We start from the raw sequence: 13537 nt of genomic DNA on the forward strand, positions 1-13537 counted from the left end.
TGTTGTTTAGGATTAATTTGGTGCGCGTACACTGCTTTTATTAGATGCTCAGATAGCTGCAGTACAACAACTTCACCGCCAGAAAAAGAGTGTATACCTACTAAGACCTAGATGTGGTGGTAGTTTTATAAATACAAACATTTCTGTGGATTTAAGTGTACACACACTTTATAAATGAGGTGTCTGCAGTTTAGTGTGTTTGTGTGCTCTCTGCAGCTGGATCTGGCACAGTATGTTTGTCTTCAAATATTACAGAACAACACTGGATAAAGAACAGCATTTATTCATGCTCCTGTCATTGTTGTAGAAAACACTTTATAAAACAGTATATACATTTACACATCTGCCAGAGTTTATTTCTTTGTTTTAGAAGAGCGTTCAGGCTTGGTGAGCGATCTGGGCAATTTTCTGCAACATATCCTCAGACTGGAGCTGTTCCAGAGTCAGCAGAGACAGACCCAACTGATCCTCCTGCCAAACATAAAGAAATATATATCTAAATTGGTGTCATAAATCAAAACATGCAGCTCACAACCTCATTCTTGCAAAAATAAACCTCAATATATGAATATTTCCTTTGTCATGCACTACCTGACAAATGACTTGTCGCCTATCCAAGTTTTAGTAACGACAAATAATAGTTCTAATTGATGTGTAATTGAAGTGGCTTATATGAAAAGAAAAGGCCTCTAGATTACGCTTATTTTACTAAAATAAAATTGATTGATTTTTTATTATTTAATTGTGTATGACCTCCATGAGCTTGGAGGACTGCATCCATCCATCTCTGCAATGACTCAAATAACTTATTAATGAAGTCATCTGGATTGGCAAAGAAAGCGTTCTTACCCCAGACATGCTCAATAACGTTCATGTCTGGTGACTGGACTGGCCAAACCTGGAACACCTTGACCTTCTTTGCTATCAGGACCTTGGTTGTGGAGGCTGAAGTATGAGGAGTAGTGATGCACAGATGAGGGTTATATCCGCGGGCGCTGCGGATAATCCGCGGGTCAGGCGGTTCAGGTAATAAAAAAAAATACATTATGATTGTATGCAGGTCGGTTGCGGGTGGATGTAGCAGAACCAGCGAAAAAGCAGAGAGTGGGCTTTGCAGAATGAAAAGATGAGACACCCAAAATAATGGATGAAGTGCAAGAGTAGTACTGTTCAAAGTTTTAGTTAGAGGAGTAATCAGAGGAAAATCTGCTCTCGTTCTAAAAGAAAAAAAGATCGCTTATTTACACGACTGCAGCGCCTTGTGAGGAGAGTCTTGTTCATTCCTACAACAAGCGGTGCGAGCAACGCTCATTCAGTGCAGCTGGCCGCGTTTTGGAGGCGAGGCGCAGTAGAAGCTATACTGTTTTTGCACAGTGTGAAGAAAAGGGCCAAGTAAACACGACATAACTGCCGTTTAGGCTAAAGTGGCACCATTTTTGTTATCTTGTTCTTGTATCTGTAAAAGCTAAAATGTCCTATTTTTACTTTCTGTATTTGAAAATGAAGAAAATGTTGTCTAAAGACAAACTTTTGTTTCTATAAATAAATATTCTTTTAAAAAACATTTAAGATTAACATTATTTTACTATCAGAGATGCGCAGATAATAGCTCACTGAATCTGCTGTTAATATCCATGGTGACTTATCATCATGCCAAAAGCAAATATTTAACTATTAAAGTGACGATTAGGCGCGGATTCATACATCTGATAAAACTATATGTGCGGGCGGGTGGCGGTTGGATGATTTGTATGAAGCCGCGGATTCGGTTGTCATGTCAGCTGATCCGCGCATCCCTAAATGAGGAGCACTATCCTGCTGAAGAATTTACCCTCTCATGTGGTTTGTGATATAATGGGCAGCACAAATATCTTGATTCCTCAGGCTGTTGGTGTTGCCGTTCACTCTGCAGATCTCTCACACGCCCCCATAATGAATGTAACCCCAAACCATGATTTTTCCTTCACCAAACTTGACTGATTTCGGTGAGAATCTTGAGTCCATGTGGGTTCCAATAGGTCTTCTGCAGTATGTGTGATGATTGGGATGCAGTTCAACAGATGATTCATCAGAAAAATCTACCTTCTGCAACTTTTCCAAATGACAAACTAGAAGTCCAGTAATTATTTGTTGCTCTTATAACTGAGATAGACGAGACTTTTGTCAGGTAGAGTATGTATTGAGATTAGTGTTGAGTGTAATTAGTTACAAAGCAGCTAGTTACTGTAAATAAATGACTTATCTGCTGAACAGTAGCGTAAGGAATTACTTTTAAATTTATAGGCAATTTACTTATAATATACTTGTATTATTTCTTATATATATTTTTTTCCCAACAGTTTTGTAATTTATTACAGAGTAATTATATTTATCAGCTAAAGTTTATATTTATTTTCCAGCACTGGGATGCAGCTGGAAGGGCATCTGCTGGTAAAACACACGACAGTTGCCGGCTTATTCTGCTGTGATAATCCTTAATAAATAAGGGACAATAGGAAAGTATAACAAAGAAAAATTAATCAATGTGTTTAAATTTTTTAAGATGATTATATGTTCAAGAAAGAAAAATGTTGTGTGAGAAATTAATGACTAAGACCATGTTTAAATTAAGAGTTGAATTTATATCATTAAGCATTGAGATTTACAAAGATTTTAAGTAGTATTATCAGGTCATGTAATTAAATTATTTTCAGACTAATTAAGAAATGTTAAATACAATTTTAATGATGTAATTAGAGATTACTTTTATGAAATAACTTACCAAACACTGATATATGCAATATGAAGAAACCAAAAATTAAAAATACTAACATATTTGATGTTTGGCTTAATTTGGAAAAGAATTAATAACTATGAGGGGTGAAAATATTTAAACAGACATATTTTATTTTATTTTATTTGTTTGAGTTTGATCATTATGGCTTAATGTTTTTTTGTTTGTGCTTGCTTTCATCCTCTTTTCACCCATTAGCTTTAAATTAATAATTACTTTTTGTATTTTTTGTTGTTATTATTATTAACAAATATACTATATACTGTAAGAAACTGACTATTTAAGCAATTATTTCATAGCAATGTTGATATTTACTTCTGAAATTATTCATCTTCGAATGTTAAACGATAAAATAAGCAAGATATTTCACAATTATTAACCTTCCAAAAGTTCTGAAGTAGTTGTTAGCAGTCGTTTTAATTCAGAAAGTATCTAAGTGCGAGCGTTGTAAATGAAGGCCAGTCAGCATGACAGGTTTGGATGAGTGAGCGGCTGATCCGTACAGGCTGAGGAAGGTTAATGTGGTCATGTTACCCGTCTGAAAGGCTGTGCCATCTGTCGCAGGAAGTGTTTGGATAACTGCACAGTCTCATCGATGGTCAGATTTAGGCTTCCGTCCGTAAGGTGTTCCTGGATCCAGCGGGGCAGCTTTCCTCGCTTATCCGCTCGTGCGTAGCGCTGAGGAAAACAATTGTTAACCATCCACCATCTTTTTAATGCTCATTTTCCCTTAGATTTATATACCTTATCCGCAAAGATCATCAGGCCGTAGTCAGTTTTTCCTCGGATGGCTCTGCCTACACACTGAGCCGCGTGGCGCATGGCATCAAATGTCAGAAAGTCATTCTCCCGGATTTGAAACTGGTCTCTGAGGTACTCCAGTCGTGCCTGATTCAAAGCAAACACATCTCGGTAAGTTTCATAATGTACTACTTTAATGTGTGAAAAACATCTTGACAAACCTTGAGGATTCGGCTCTGAGTGTAAACATAAGGCACTCCGAACATGATGACAGCACGGCCAAAATGATGAACTGGGGAACAGAACAACCTTTTTTTTACTTAATTGTTTAATTAAGAGTTAGAAATCCCCAGAACTGTTTAAAGGACTAGTATTCACCAAAGTCAATCCCCTCTGACACCTTCCCTCGTGCCACCGAGAGCAGAATTGCTCCTCTGCCGTTCTCACAGGCCTAAAAGTGAAAGACAACCTTTAATACAGGACACTTAAAATAAAGTTAACATTACACAACCCGATTAAGGGGAAATAGGATTAGGGAGCATTAAAAACCCAATGATTACTGACCTCCTGATACTTTTCCAGAGCCATGCTGGTCTCTGCTGCGTCCTGGGTTTCTATGAAAATGAGCTTATTCCTTTGGATGTTTTCAAGGATCCCCTACAAATCCAGCAGGAGAATTGTTATATGTGGTTATCATAACAGCACTTCAAATGATTAGAGGCAAGAAGTCAGAAGTTGCATCTTCATACCTGTTCATACCATGAGGCTACAATGTTCTCCATGTACATGTAACTGGTAAAGAAGGCCACAATCCCATCTGGGACAATAGCGGACATTTCCAGCAGCAGGTTTCCATAATTACGAATCACAGCTACGGGATGCATGAAAATGCTCATTATTTAGCTTCAATATTAAGTCAGTATCACTAACAAAAACTACAAAGCAACTTACCAAAGTCTTCTCTGGTCTCAAACTTGGAGGTCATCGCCACCTGATCATTCCCTCGACCAACAATCTGAAAAAGTTAGTTAGATTTGAAAAACATTTAATGAAGTAGTTTTCAACAAGGGGCTAAAGACCACTAGATGCTTTATCAAACTTTCCTATTAAAGTATTTAAAAATGAATAAATTATTAATATAATAAAACAAAATTTGTATCTATTAAAATGTAAATAAAAATGTCACAAATGCTGCATATCTTTAATCAAAAATGTTAATTAAAAAGCATTATGTAATTTCACATACTTGCTTCTTTAAATGTAAATCTACACTTCAAGAGTTCACACTTAGATAATGCTCGACTATAATAGCAGGTTTGGCATGCTTTACCGGGAGAGAACCCTGAGCTCAGAGATGAGCCCAAGGTTCCCGTCTGGTCAATGAGCATTAGGAGGGATACGAGATCAGGTATACAAGAGCCCTTAGGTTCGCTTTTTTTTTCTATACCTGTTCTATAGGAATCGATTCAGTATGTATGCGTTAAGTGCTTGCGGCTGCTTTTACAATTCGCTTATGTTACATGTTATTAGACTGGAAGGAAACCGGAGTAGCCGAGGAAAACCCACGCGAATATGGGGAAAACATGCAAACTCCGCACAGAGAGTACCGACTGGCTCAGTAAGGACTTGAACCATTAGCCCTGTTGCTGCGAGGTAGCAGTGCCAGCCACTGAGCCACCGTGTTGCCTGATCATAAAATTAAGAAGGGAAGGATGGGAAGGGGGTTCCCAAAACAAAGATAGGAAATGAAGTTTAGGCAGAAAATTTATAGTAATTTTGTAGTAGTAATAAGGTTATAGTACAAGTTATAGTAATAAGAACCAGCTGTAGTCGATCATATCACATGCTCCTCTCGAAATTAGTTTGTAAAACTTCACTTACAGGGAGAAGATCAAAATTAGAAACCCTACAATTTCCAAAATTTTGCGATCACTGCTTCTCTCCTATTTAAATTGAAAAAGTAATAATACCCTTTTTAAGTATATTTCGTGTTACGTATATTCTGAATCACAGTATAAAAGCTTAGTTATCTGAACCACTTTCAGATCCCCACACTTCGTTTTACTGCACCTGATGAGAGTTTCCTTATTTATCTGTCAAAGCCTATTCAACTGATAACCGAATGTTACCATTTTCACTGACTTTGCAAAATGGAGAGCTGTCTCTAATGACCAAAACCCTCAGACAGCAGATTCTCCAGATGAAGGCCGAAGGAGGAGCCTTTCAGCCTTCATAGCAAGAGAAGTCGCTCATTTCAAATGTGTGATTTCTAGAATATTCTGTTAAACTAATCATCTAACAGAAGACAAAGTCATAAAAGGACAGTTTAATCCTGAGCATTTCAATGATCGACCAGTTCAACACTGGAGTTGGAATTCTCTGTAGCTCTGAACAGGGTAAGGATGTGTCTATGCATTTACAAGAATTTACACTACTTGGTGAAAAAAACTCATCAGCAGTAATGTTTATAAATGGCTCTCTAATTTTCATCTCCAGTGTATTTTGCTGGCACTGCCTCAGTCATAACTCACAAGCGGGCACAAGCAGGTTCGTGCCAGTGTCATGGTGAAGGATGCCATAGTGACAGGGCGGAAATCAAGGATGCGTGGGTAGATGTCCAGCGGAGAGAGTGTCTATTAAGAGACAATCATAAAATATGTTAGAACAAAAGTTGCTATAGTGAAGCTGGACACAACAAAACAAACATCTGAAGCTTTAGATGTTTTGCATTAGATAGACTATGGATGTTGGATGAAAGAAAAAGCAATTTAGCAAGACCATTTAAAAAAATAAACATTTGAAAGTGAACAATGATGGCATGTAGAGATTAGCGAGCAGCGTGTGCGTGTGTGTAATCTCATATTCAACAAAGACATGGACACATGGGTGGAGAAGCCCAGCTTACCCCTGATGTGATAATGACTGTCTGAAAACGGCCAAACACTGGCTTTATGGCGATAGAAGGATCCATACAACTGTAGACAAAGGATTAAATTGAGCAACAAAGCTAATAAACAGGGCTTAATAGACATTCAGTAAAAACACAAGAAAAAACTGTATTATAGCAGACCTGAAGTGAAGAACAGGATTTGCTATTGTCGGCGTTTTGTCTTCAAAGGGCTCTATGATGATGGTGAAACCTAAAAAAAGAAAGAAAAATCACTCATAAAACTAGCAGAGGGAAATTTGTGAGGAGCTTTGGGCCATGTTTCCACCTAGTATTATTTATTGTCAGCGACACGTTAAAATCTCAAGTACATGAAGAATAACTGGTCTTTTTTTGCTATTCGGATGAATTAGACCTTATTGAGCATTTACTCTGAAAGCAATGCGATTAAAGATGTAATATTCTCTCGATTTAACGATACTGAATTTATTACATGATTGTTTTTTAACAATTTTTCTCATAACAAATTAGAAATTAATTAACTAGAAATTAAAATAAACTAAAAAAATAAACCAAATGCAAAAACAAAGTACAAAGAACAAAAGAACAACCCTAATACCAGGTGTAAACTGGGCCTTTGTTACCTTTGCTGTAGGTGCTGACAAGAGTGGCAAAGTGTGATATCAGAGTAATGGGTGAGAAGTCGGCGATGTCCGCAATCTCCAGAGTCCGCAGCAGTGACCGTAACCGTTCTGCACAAAATCTAGAAGTGCAATAAATGTACGTTTATGCTGGGTCCATCGGTTAATAGTGACCACCAGTACTTGTGTTAACTGACCTCAGGGGTTTGCGGTCAATGCAGACCTTCTCAAAGATGTCTTTGAGGAACTGAGGAGCACTTTCCTGCACCACATGATGGATCCGCAAACGGGCCTTCAGATACTCGAGGAAGCGCTTCATAAAGCCTACAAAGTGCTCTGCAGTGCGGATGCTGCCAGGAACAGCCTCTGTAGTGAAAGTCACACGTGCTATGATTTAGATTTTATTAAATATTCTACACACACATTTTAAAGGAGGAAACAGCTTAAAAAGTACCTCTTCCAAACATACTTATACACTTAAGCTACATGTATGAATGTCTTTATAGATCATATTTTCACAACAAATGGTATTTAAAGGAATATACTGACTTCTTTACAAAAAAGTCTCTGTTTCATATGTTAGAACAGATATTATATATTTATTGCTCAAAATCATGACTTAAAACATCAGATGTCAAGTAAAAAGTGACTTTGTCACTTTATTATAAAAATGCCTAAAAATCTTAAGGGAATGAAGAGAAATATAAAAATTGTGTGCAGATGACACTTCAAGAGTTCACACTTAGCAGAAGATTGATTATAAAGCTTTTTTGGCATGCTATCCCTAATTGCTCATTAGCTACAAACAGTAGGGAAGTTCACAAGATTTCCCTAAGCTCAAACTCCTCTCTCACCCTGCAAATGGGAGGGAGCCCATGATTCAAGGATCTTATTGAGCTCAGGGAAATCTCGAGAACTTAACTGCTATTTGTAGCTAATGAGCAATTAGAAATTGTTATGAAGAGATAACTAATTACTAGGAGCACGTCTATAGTGCATGTTTTAAAATTGTGGGAGGAAACCAGGGAACCCGGGGAAAACCCATGCGAGCACAGAGAGAACATGTTAACTTCGCACAGAAACGCTGACTGGCTTGGTAAGGACTAGAACCAATGACATTCTTGCTGTGGGCCAACAATGCTAACCACTGGGCCACAATGCCGCCCATCTAGGAAAGAAGGAGTAAGGGAGGAAGGGGGGATTCTTCAATGCGAAGATGACTGTGAAATGGAACTTAGGGTATTTATGGAGACTTAGGAATATTCTGATTGGTAAAACATGAATTGCCTAACGCAGGCGACGCAGTGGAGCAGTGGGTAGTGCTGTCGCCTCACAGCAAGAAGGTCGCTGGTTAGAGCCTCGGCTGGGTCAGTTGGCATTTCTGTGTGGAGTTTGCATGTTCTCCCTGCGTTTGCATGGGTTTCCTCCAGTTGCTCCAGTTTCCCCCACAGTCCAAAGACATGCGGTACAGGTGAATTGGGTAGCCTAAATTGTCCGTAATGTAGGAGTGTGAGTGAGTGCGTATGGATGTTTTCCAGAGATGGGTTGCAGCTGGAAGGGCAACCACTGCGTAAAACAAGTACTGGATAAGTTAGCGGTTCATTTCGCTGTGGCAACCCCAGATTAATAAAGGGACTAGGCCGAAAAGAAAAGGAATGAATTGGCTAATGCAGGACCACCTGTAATCAATCATAAGCAGGTGATCTCTGGAAATTAGTTTATAAATAAACTTCACTTAATTTATTATTTTTTTTTAAAGTCTATATGATTTGTAAGTTGTTAGATAACAAAATCTGACCTTGCAGGATTTCATCAGGCAGAACTGGATTGGACAGATAAATGTCAGTTTCTCTGGCAACATTAGCTTCTTTAAGACCCTCGACTAATCTTCTGTATTCTTCTCGAAGTTTGGCAGCATCTGTTTCTTTAATTCTTTAAAAGACAACAAGCAGAATGCAGGACATTAAACACATTAAAGGCATTAAGAAATGCAGAGGTTGCTTATTAATTCCCACTCTTTTGTCACACCTGCTAATGGTGTTTTGAAGGGTTTCCACATTGGTTTGGCAGCGATCCAGTGTCCTCCTGGTGATGTTGACGCTCATGGAATCAATACACACATTATCTAAAAGAAAACAATATGAGCTTAAATAACAATAATCTAGTCCACATGATGTATAAATCACAGTGATAAATATTGAAATGTGCTACTCACCAATGTTGTGAGCCTCATCGAACACGACAACTGATTTCTTTGCGAGCTCTTTCGAGACCAAGTCTGCGATTTTCGGATCTAGTAAGTAATGGTAGCTGTACACTACTATGTTTGCGTGAAGAAGCTGAATAAAGGAACATATGAGAGAGTGAAATAAATTACATGCACAGCAATTGCACATTATATTAACCTTAGCAAAGTACTCACTGCGTAACGTGCCAGGAAGTAAGGACACCAGCCTTTTCTACGCCCAAAGTCCTTCAGATCGTCCAAATTATATATACCAGGGGGAATGGGCACCTGTCTGCCTACATTATCAAATTCCTGCAAACAGGAACCAATTTCAAGCTATCATTATTTTTTTTTGTTTAAATGTGTTTATTATTATTATACTTTTTAAAAAACATTAAAATATAGAAAGAAACAGCAAAAATAGAAAGAAAAAATACACTTTACACTAGAAAAAAATAAAATAAAAAGTAAGAAAAACTGTGCCATGATTGTATATGCTTAGGAAATGTGTCCCACCTCATAAAACTGGCAGACAGGCTGATTTGGGTTACTCTGATGCTGCGCTCGAATATACGATGCTGTCAGACTGTGACATTTTCCATCTACTTCTTTTCCAAAACGCAGAGAGCTCACCTGTAGTCACACATTCAGTACTTTTTAATAAGATCACAGCACAGATTTTACTGAAATCACAGACAAATCTGCCCATTCAGCGGCCTCTACCTCAGGATGAATGCACAGGTTTTTCCTCGAGGAAAGTGCAAGGGCGAGGAAGTCGTTTTTTACTCCCGTTTGCTTTGAGTAATAATCCATCAGTTTCCTTAGCTCCTCCACAACCTGCAGGTAAATGAAAGATGCATAAAATAAAAATTAACATACGACATGTGTATTTAGAAAGCAAAAAAAAATGTATAAAAGGTAATAAACATCTATATCAAGTCAGTCAACAAAATACCTTCTCTATCTCAGGCACCGTGCGAGAGCAGTACACGAGCTTGGTGACTTCTAAAGGGTAAGTCTGTAAGAGATTAAACATTATATATATATATATATATATATATATATATATATATATATATATATATATATATATATATATATATATATATATATATAATTATATATATAAATCAGGGATATTTTTAAAGCCATCAGACTGTCATTTAATAAAGTATTCAAATATTTAATCGTCGATCAAAATCCGTCACCTTCTGGTAAGCAACGATGAGCGAAAGAAGAGAAATAGTTTTTCCTGTTCCTGAGGGCATCTCCAGAACTCCATGACCCTTTACACACATAATAAAAACAAAATATGAAACAACTATACATAAGACAAACAATTTTTTTTTGTTTTTTATTGCTTTTTACTTTCACTCAGTCATGGCTCTGTTTAACATAAACATCCCATCCAACATCTCAGATAATGCGAGATTACAAAAAATGCATTCATAATCAGACTAAAAATGATGTGGTGAACTTTATTATTCCCACCAGGGGCAATTAAATTAGGGCAGTAGCATCATGATAACCTATAAATCCACACATTTGGTCTTTCTCCCTAATAATATACATTTCAGAAAAATATTCTTTGCAAATTCATATTTATAGGGAAACCATAATAGCATCCAATGACTTTTAAAGTACAACACTGTTCACTGTACAAAAAAGATTGTTTTGAAGTCATACTTACATAGGATTTTAGACCAAATATTCAAAGTACCATGGTAAAAAATAAAGGGAGGATGTCACGGAACGATTATGCGAATATAAAACCAACTTTACCTCAATAAAAATATTAGAGTAAAGCTGGTTTTATATTCACACATTCAGTCTTTCTCTCTAAAAATATTTTCAGAAAATTTTTCGGTCCCACTTTATATTAAGTGGCCTTTACTAACATGAACTTACACTGAAATTGAATCATTCGTTACACTTTACTTAATGAGTAAATATATGATTTTACATTGTACTTATGCTTGATTAAATATCTGCATGTAATTACATCTGTAATTAAATTCTGTAAGTACATTTATAATTACACTTTTTACCTGAACCAACTCTTAAACCAGCAAACCTTAAGACCACATTTCACTATACAAAAAAAGATTGCTAATGTTGTTTTGAAGTCATACTTACCTAGGATTGCAGACCAAATATTCAAAGTACCATGGTAAACAAAAAGGGAGCATGTCACTGAACAAATGTGTGAGTATAAAACCAACTTTATCTCAATTAAAACAGTAAAGTTGGTTTTATACCCACACATTCAGTCTTTTTCCCTAATATCATATTTTTAGAAAAATATTTTAGCAAACTCTAAATAGGGAAATCTTATTACCATGACTATCAAAGTACAACATTGTTCACTGCCTAAAAACATATAGCTAATGTTGTTTTGAAGTCATACTTTAATAGGATTTCACTCTGAATATTCAAATTACCATGGTAAACAATAAAGGGAGCATGTCACTGAACGAATGTGCTAATATAAAACCAACTTTACCTCAATTGTAAAAATAACGCTGTAAGAAGGAACAAAAAATACACTTTAAATTAGTTGTGTATCAACTATAGATGCATCTTTTGGCCTATGTCAAAACATCCAGCCACAATGTTAATATAGATCACTTCAATGTGGTGATATCTTTGGCCCATGAACATTTTCTGCTTGTTTCAAACTATTTCATAACTGTAACATGAGACAATTAAATCATAATTTAATGTTAAAACCGCTATCATGACATTATTTTACAATATATGGCTCTTTTTAAAATCTCAGAAAGTATGGACATTACAAATGGAAAACATGAAATACATTGAGACCATTGTTTTGGTTTACATCCCTGAAAATGGTCTATGTTGTTACATGATACAACATTAGTTTAATGTATGAGTGTCTGTGTATAAATACCTTTGCATCCAGCGTCCTCTTCAGCTCAAGCATATACGAGTATTGTTCGGGATAGATGTAGTCATACGGAAAGTAGACTAATAACCCGTCGATATTCAGCCTAATAGGATCAAATAGACATTAACGTTAGAGGAAAAACAAAACTTGTGTTAAATGAACAGCGGTTTGGGCCATTACCAGTCTGCAGATTTGCAGCAATGCTAACGTTAACAGTTAAAATTTACCGTTTACTTACTTCATGTTTGCTGGTATTGTTTCTCTGCAGCACTTAAGTGTTTCTCGTATTCAGTTTTGTATGTTTCCACACATTAATATAACTGTCATGAACGCATTACACAAAAAGACTTCTATCGAGGTACACAAGCGATCTCGGTAGCGTAAAACGCTGTCGCAGTGAAAGTGCGTAATCTATTTTGCTTAATTGATTGGTTGTTCGCTTCAAAGCCCGCCTTATCCTGTCAGCTCATTGGATGACACGCACGTCATGTCAATCCCTTGACGGAAGTACATTTGTCACCATTGGGGTTAATCAAAAAATATATATATAGAAAAGAAGTCCGCACTAAACTTTCGCTAAAATTGTGTAGGTTGTAATTTTCTTCACTACAAATATGACTGATTTTTTAAAACAAACAACAGTATTTTTTTCATGAAAAGTAAAATTTGATCAATTAAAAATATAGCCTATCACAGATTACACTAAATTATACTGTATTTTAAATAAACAAAGAAAAAAGAATGAAAAAAGCTAAGAAAAACGAAAAGCAGGTACAATTAGAGTGCATTGTAAACAAACAAGAAAAAAATAAAAACAAACAGAAAAGAGAAAAGCAAGTAGAGTACACTTAACTTACATTCATTCATTTTCCTTCAGCTTAGTCCCTTTATTCATCAGAGGTTGCTAAAGCGGAATGAATTAAAGATCTGAACTTCCCATCACTACTGTGTGTCTAACCTTAGAGGCAGCCATGCACACGATTTTACTTAAGGCTATCTTGTGGGCTGTTGTATTTGAATTTGAAGATGAGTAGGTGGTAGTGGTAGATGATAGTGGTCATGTGTCCTGTGAAAACATGTTTCAAAAAATTATTGTTGAGTTTTTATTTTACAATATTTATTGTATTTTGTACAATATTTATTGATTTTGAATCTTGTACATAGCAAATATCCCAATGTGCAAAAATAAATAAATAAATAAACAAAACTAAGCAACTATAAAATATGGAAACTAATAAAAACTAGTAAATCTACCTCTAAAAACTAATTAAAACTGATTTTGAAAACAAAAAGTCAAAACAAAATAAAAACTAAAACCAATAAAAAATCCAAAACTATAATAACCTTGCTGTGGAGGAAA

General features: G+C 36.2%; 1 protein-coding gene across 2 annotated transcripts; it reads right to left on the reverse strand.

The window, feature by feature from the left end:
- Positions 1 to 267: 267 nt before the first annotated feature.
- On the reverse strand, positions 268 to 12607 carry ercc2 (excision repair cross-complementation group 2). 2 transcript variants are annotated; one of them, XR_015508429.1, is made up of 23 exons: positions 12416 to 12554; positions 12181 to 12280; positions 10478 to 10555; positions 10225 to 10287; positions 9993 to 10106; positions 9786 to 9902; positions 9465 to 9581; positions 9258 to 9381; positions 9071 to 9167; positions 8841 to 8974; positions 7240 to 7408; positions 6975 to 7164; positions 6585 to 6763; positions 6420 to 6489; positions 6046 to 6147; positions 4466 to 4529; positions 4264 to 4385; positions 4079 to 4171; positions 3893 to 3965; positions 3736 to 3806; positions 3518 to 3661; positions 3308 to 3451; positions 268 to 471 (listed from the first exon to the last, which is right to left on the reverse strand). XR_015508429.1 is itself a non-coding variant. In NM_200926.2 (23 exons), exons 1-23 carry the CDS (start codon positions 12418 to 12420, stop codon positions 379 to 381), a joined length of 2283 nt encoding a protein of 760 aa, NP_957220.2. In that variant the 5' UTR covers positions 12421 to 12607; the 3' UTR covers positions 268 to 378. The 2 variants fall into 2 exon arrangements, 1 of the variants encoding a protein (NP_957220.2); NM_200926.2 differs by having other exon boundaries at positions 6585 to 6654; positions 7046 to 7164; positions 12416 to 12607.
- Between the last annotated feature and the right edge of the window lie 930 nt (positions 12608 to 13537).

Source organism: Danio rerio, chromosome 15 (assembly GCF_052040795.2).
Source record: "Danio rerio strain M-AB ecotype USA chromosome 15, GRCz13ab, whole genome shotgun sequence".
NCBI classification, from domain to species: domain Eukaryota; kingdom Metazoa; phylum Chordata; class Actinopteri; order Cypriniformes; family Danionidae; genus Danio; species Danio rerio.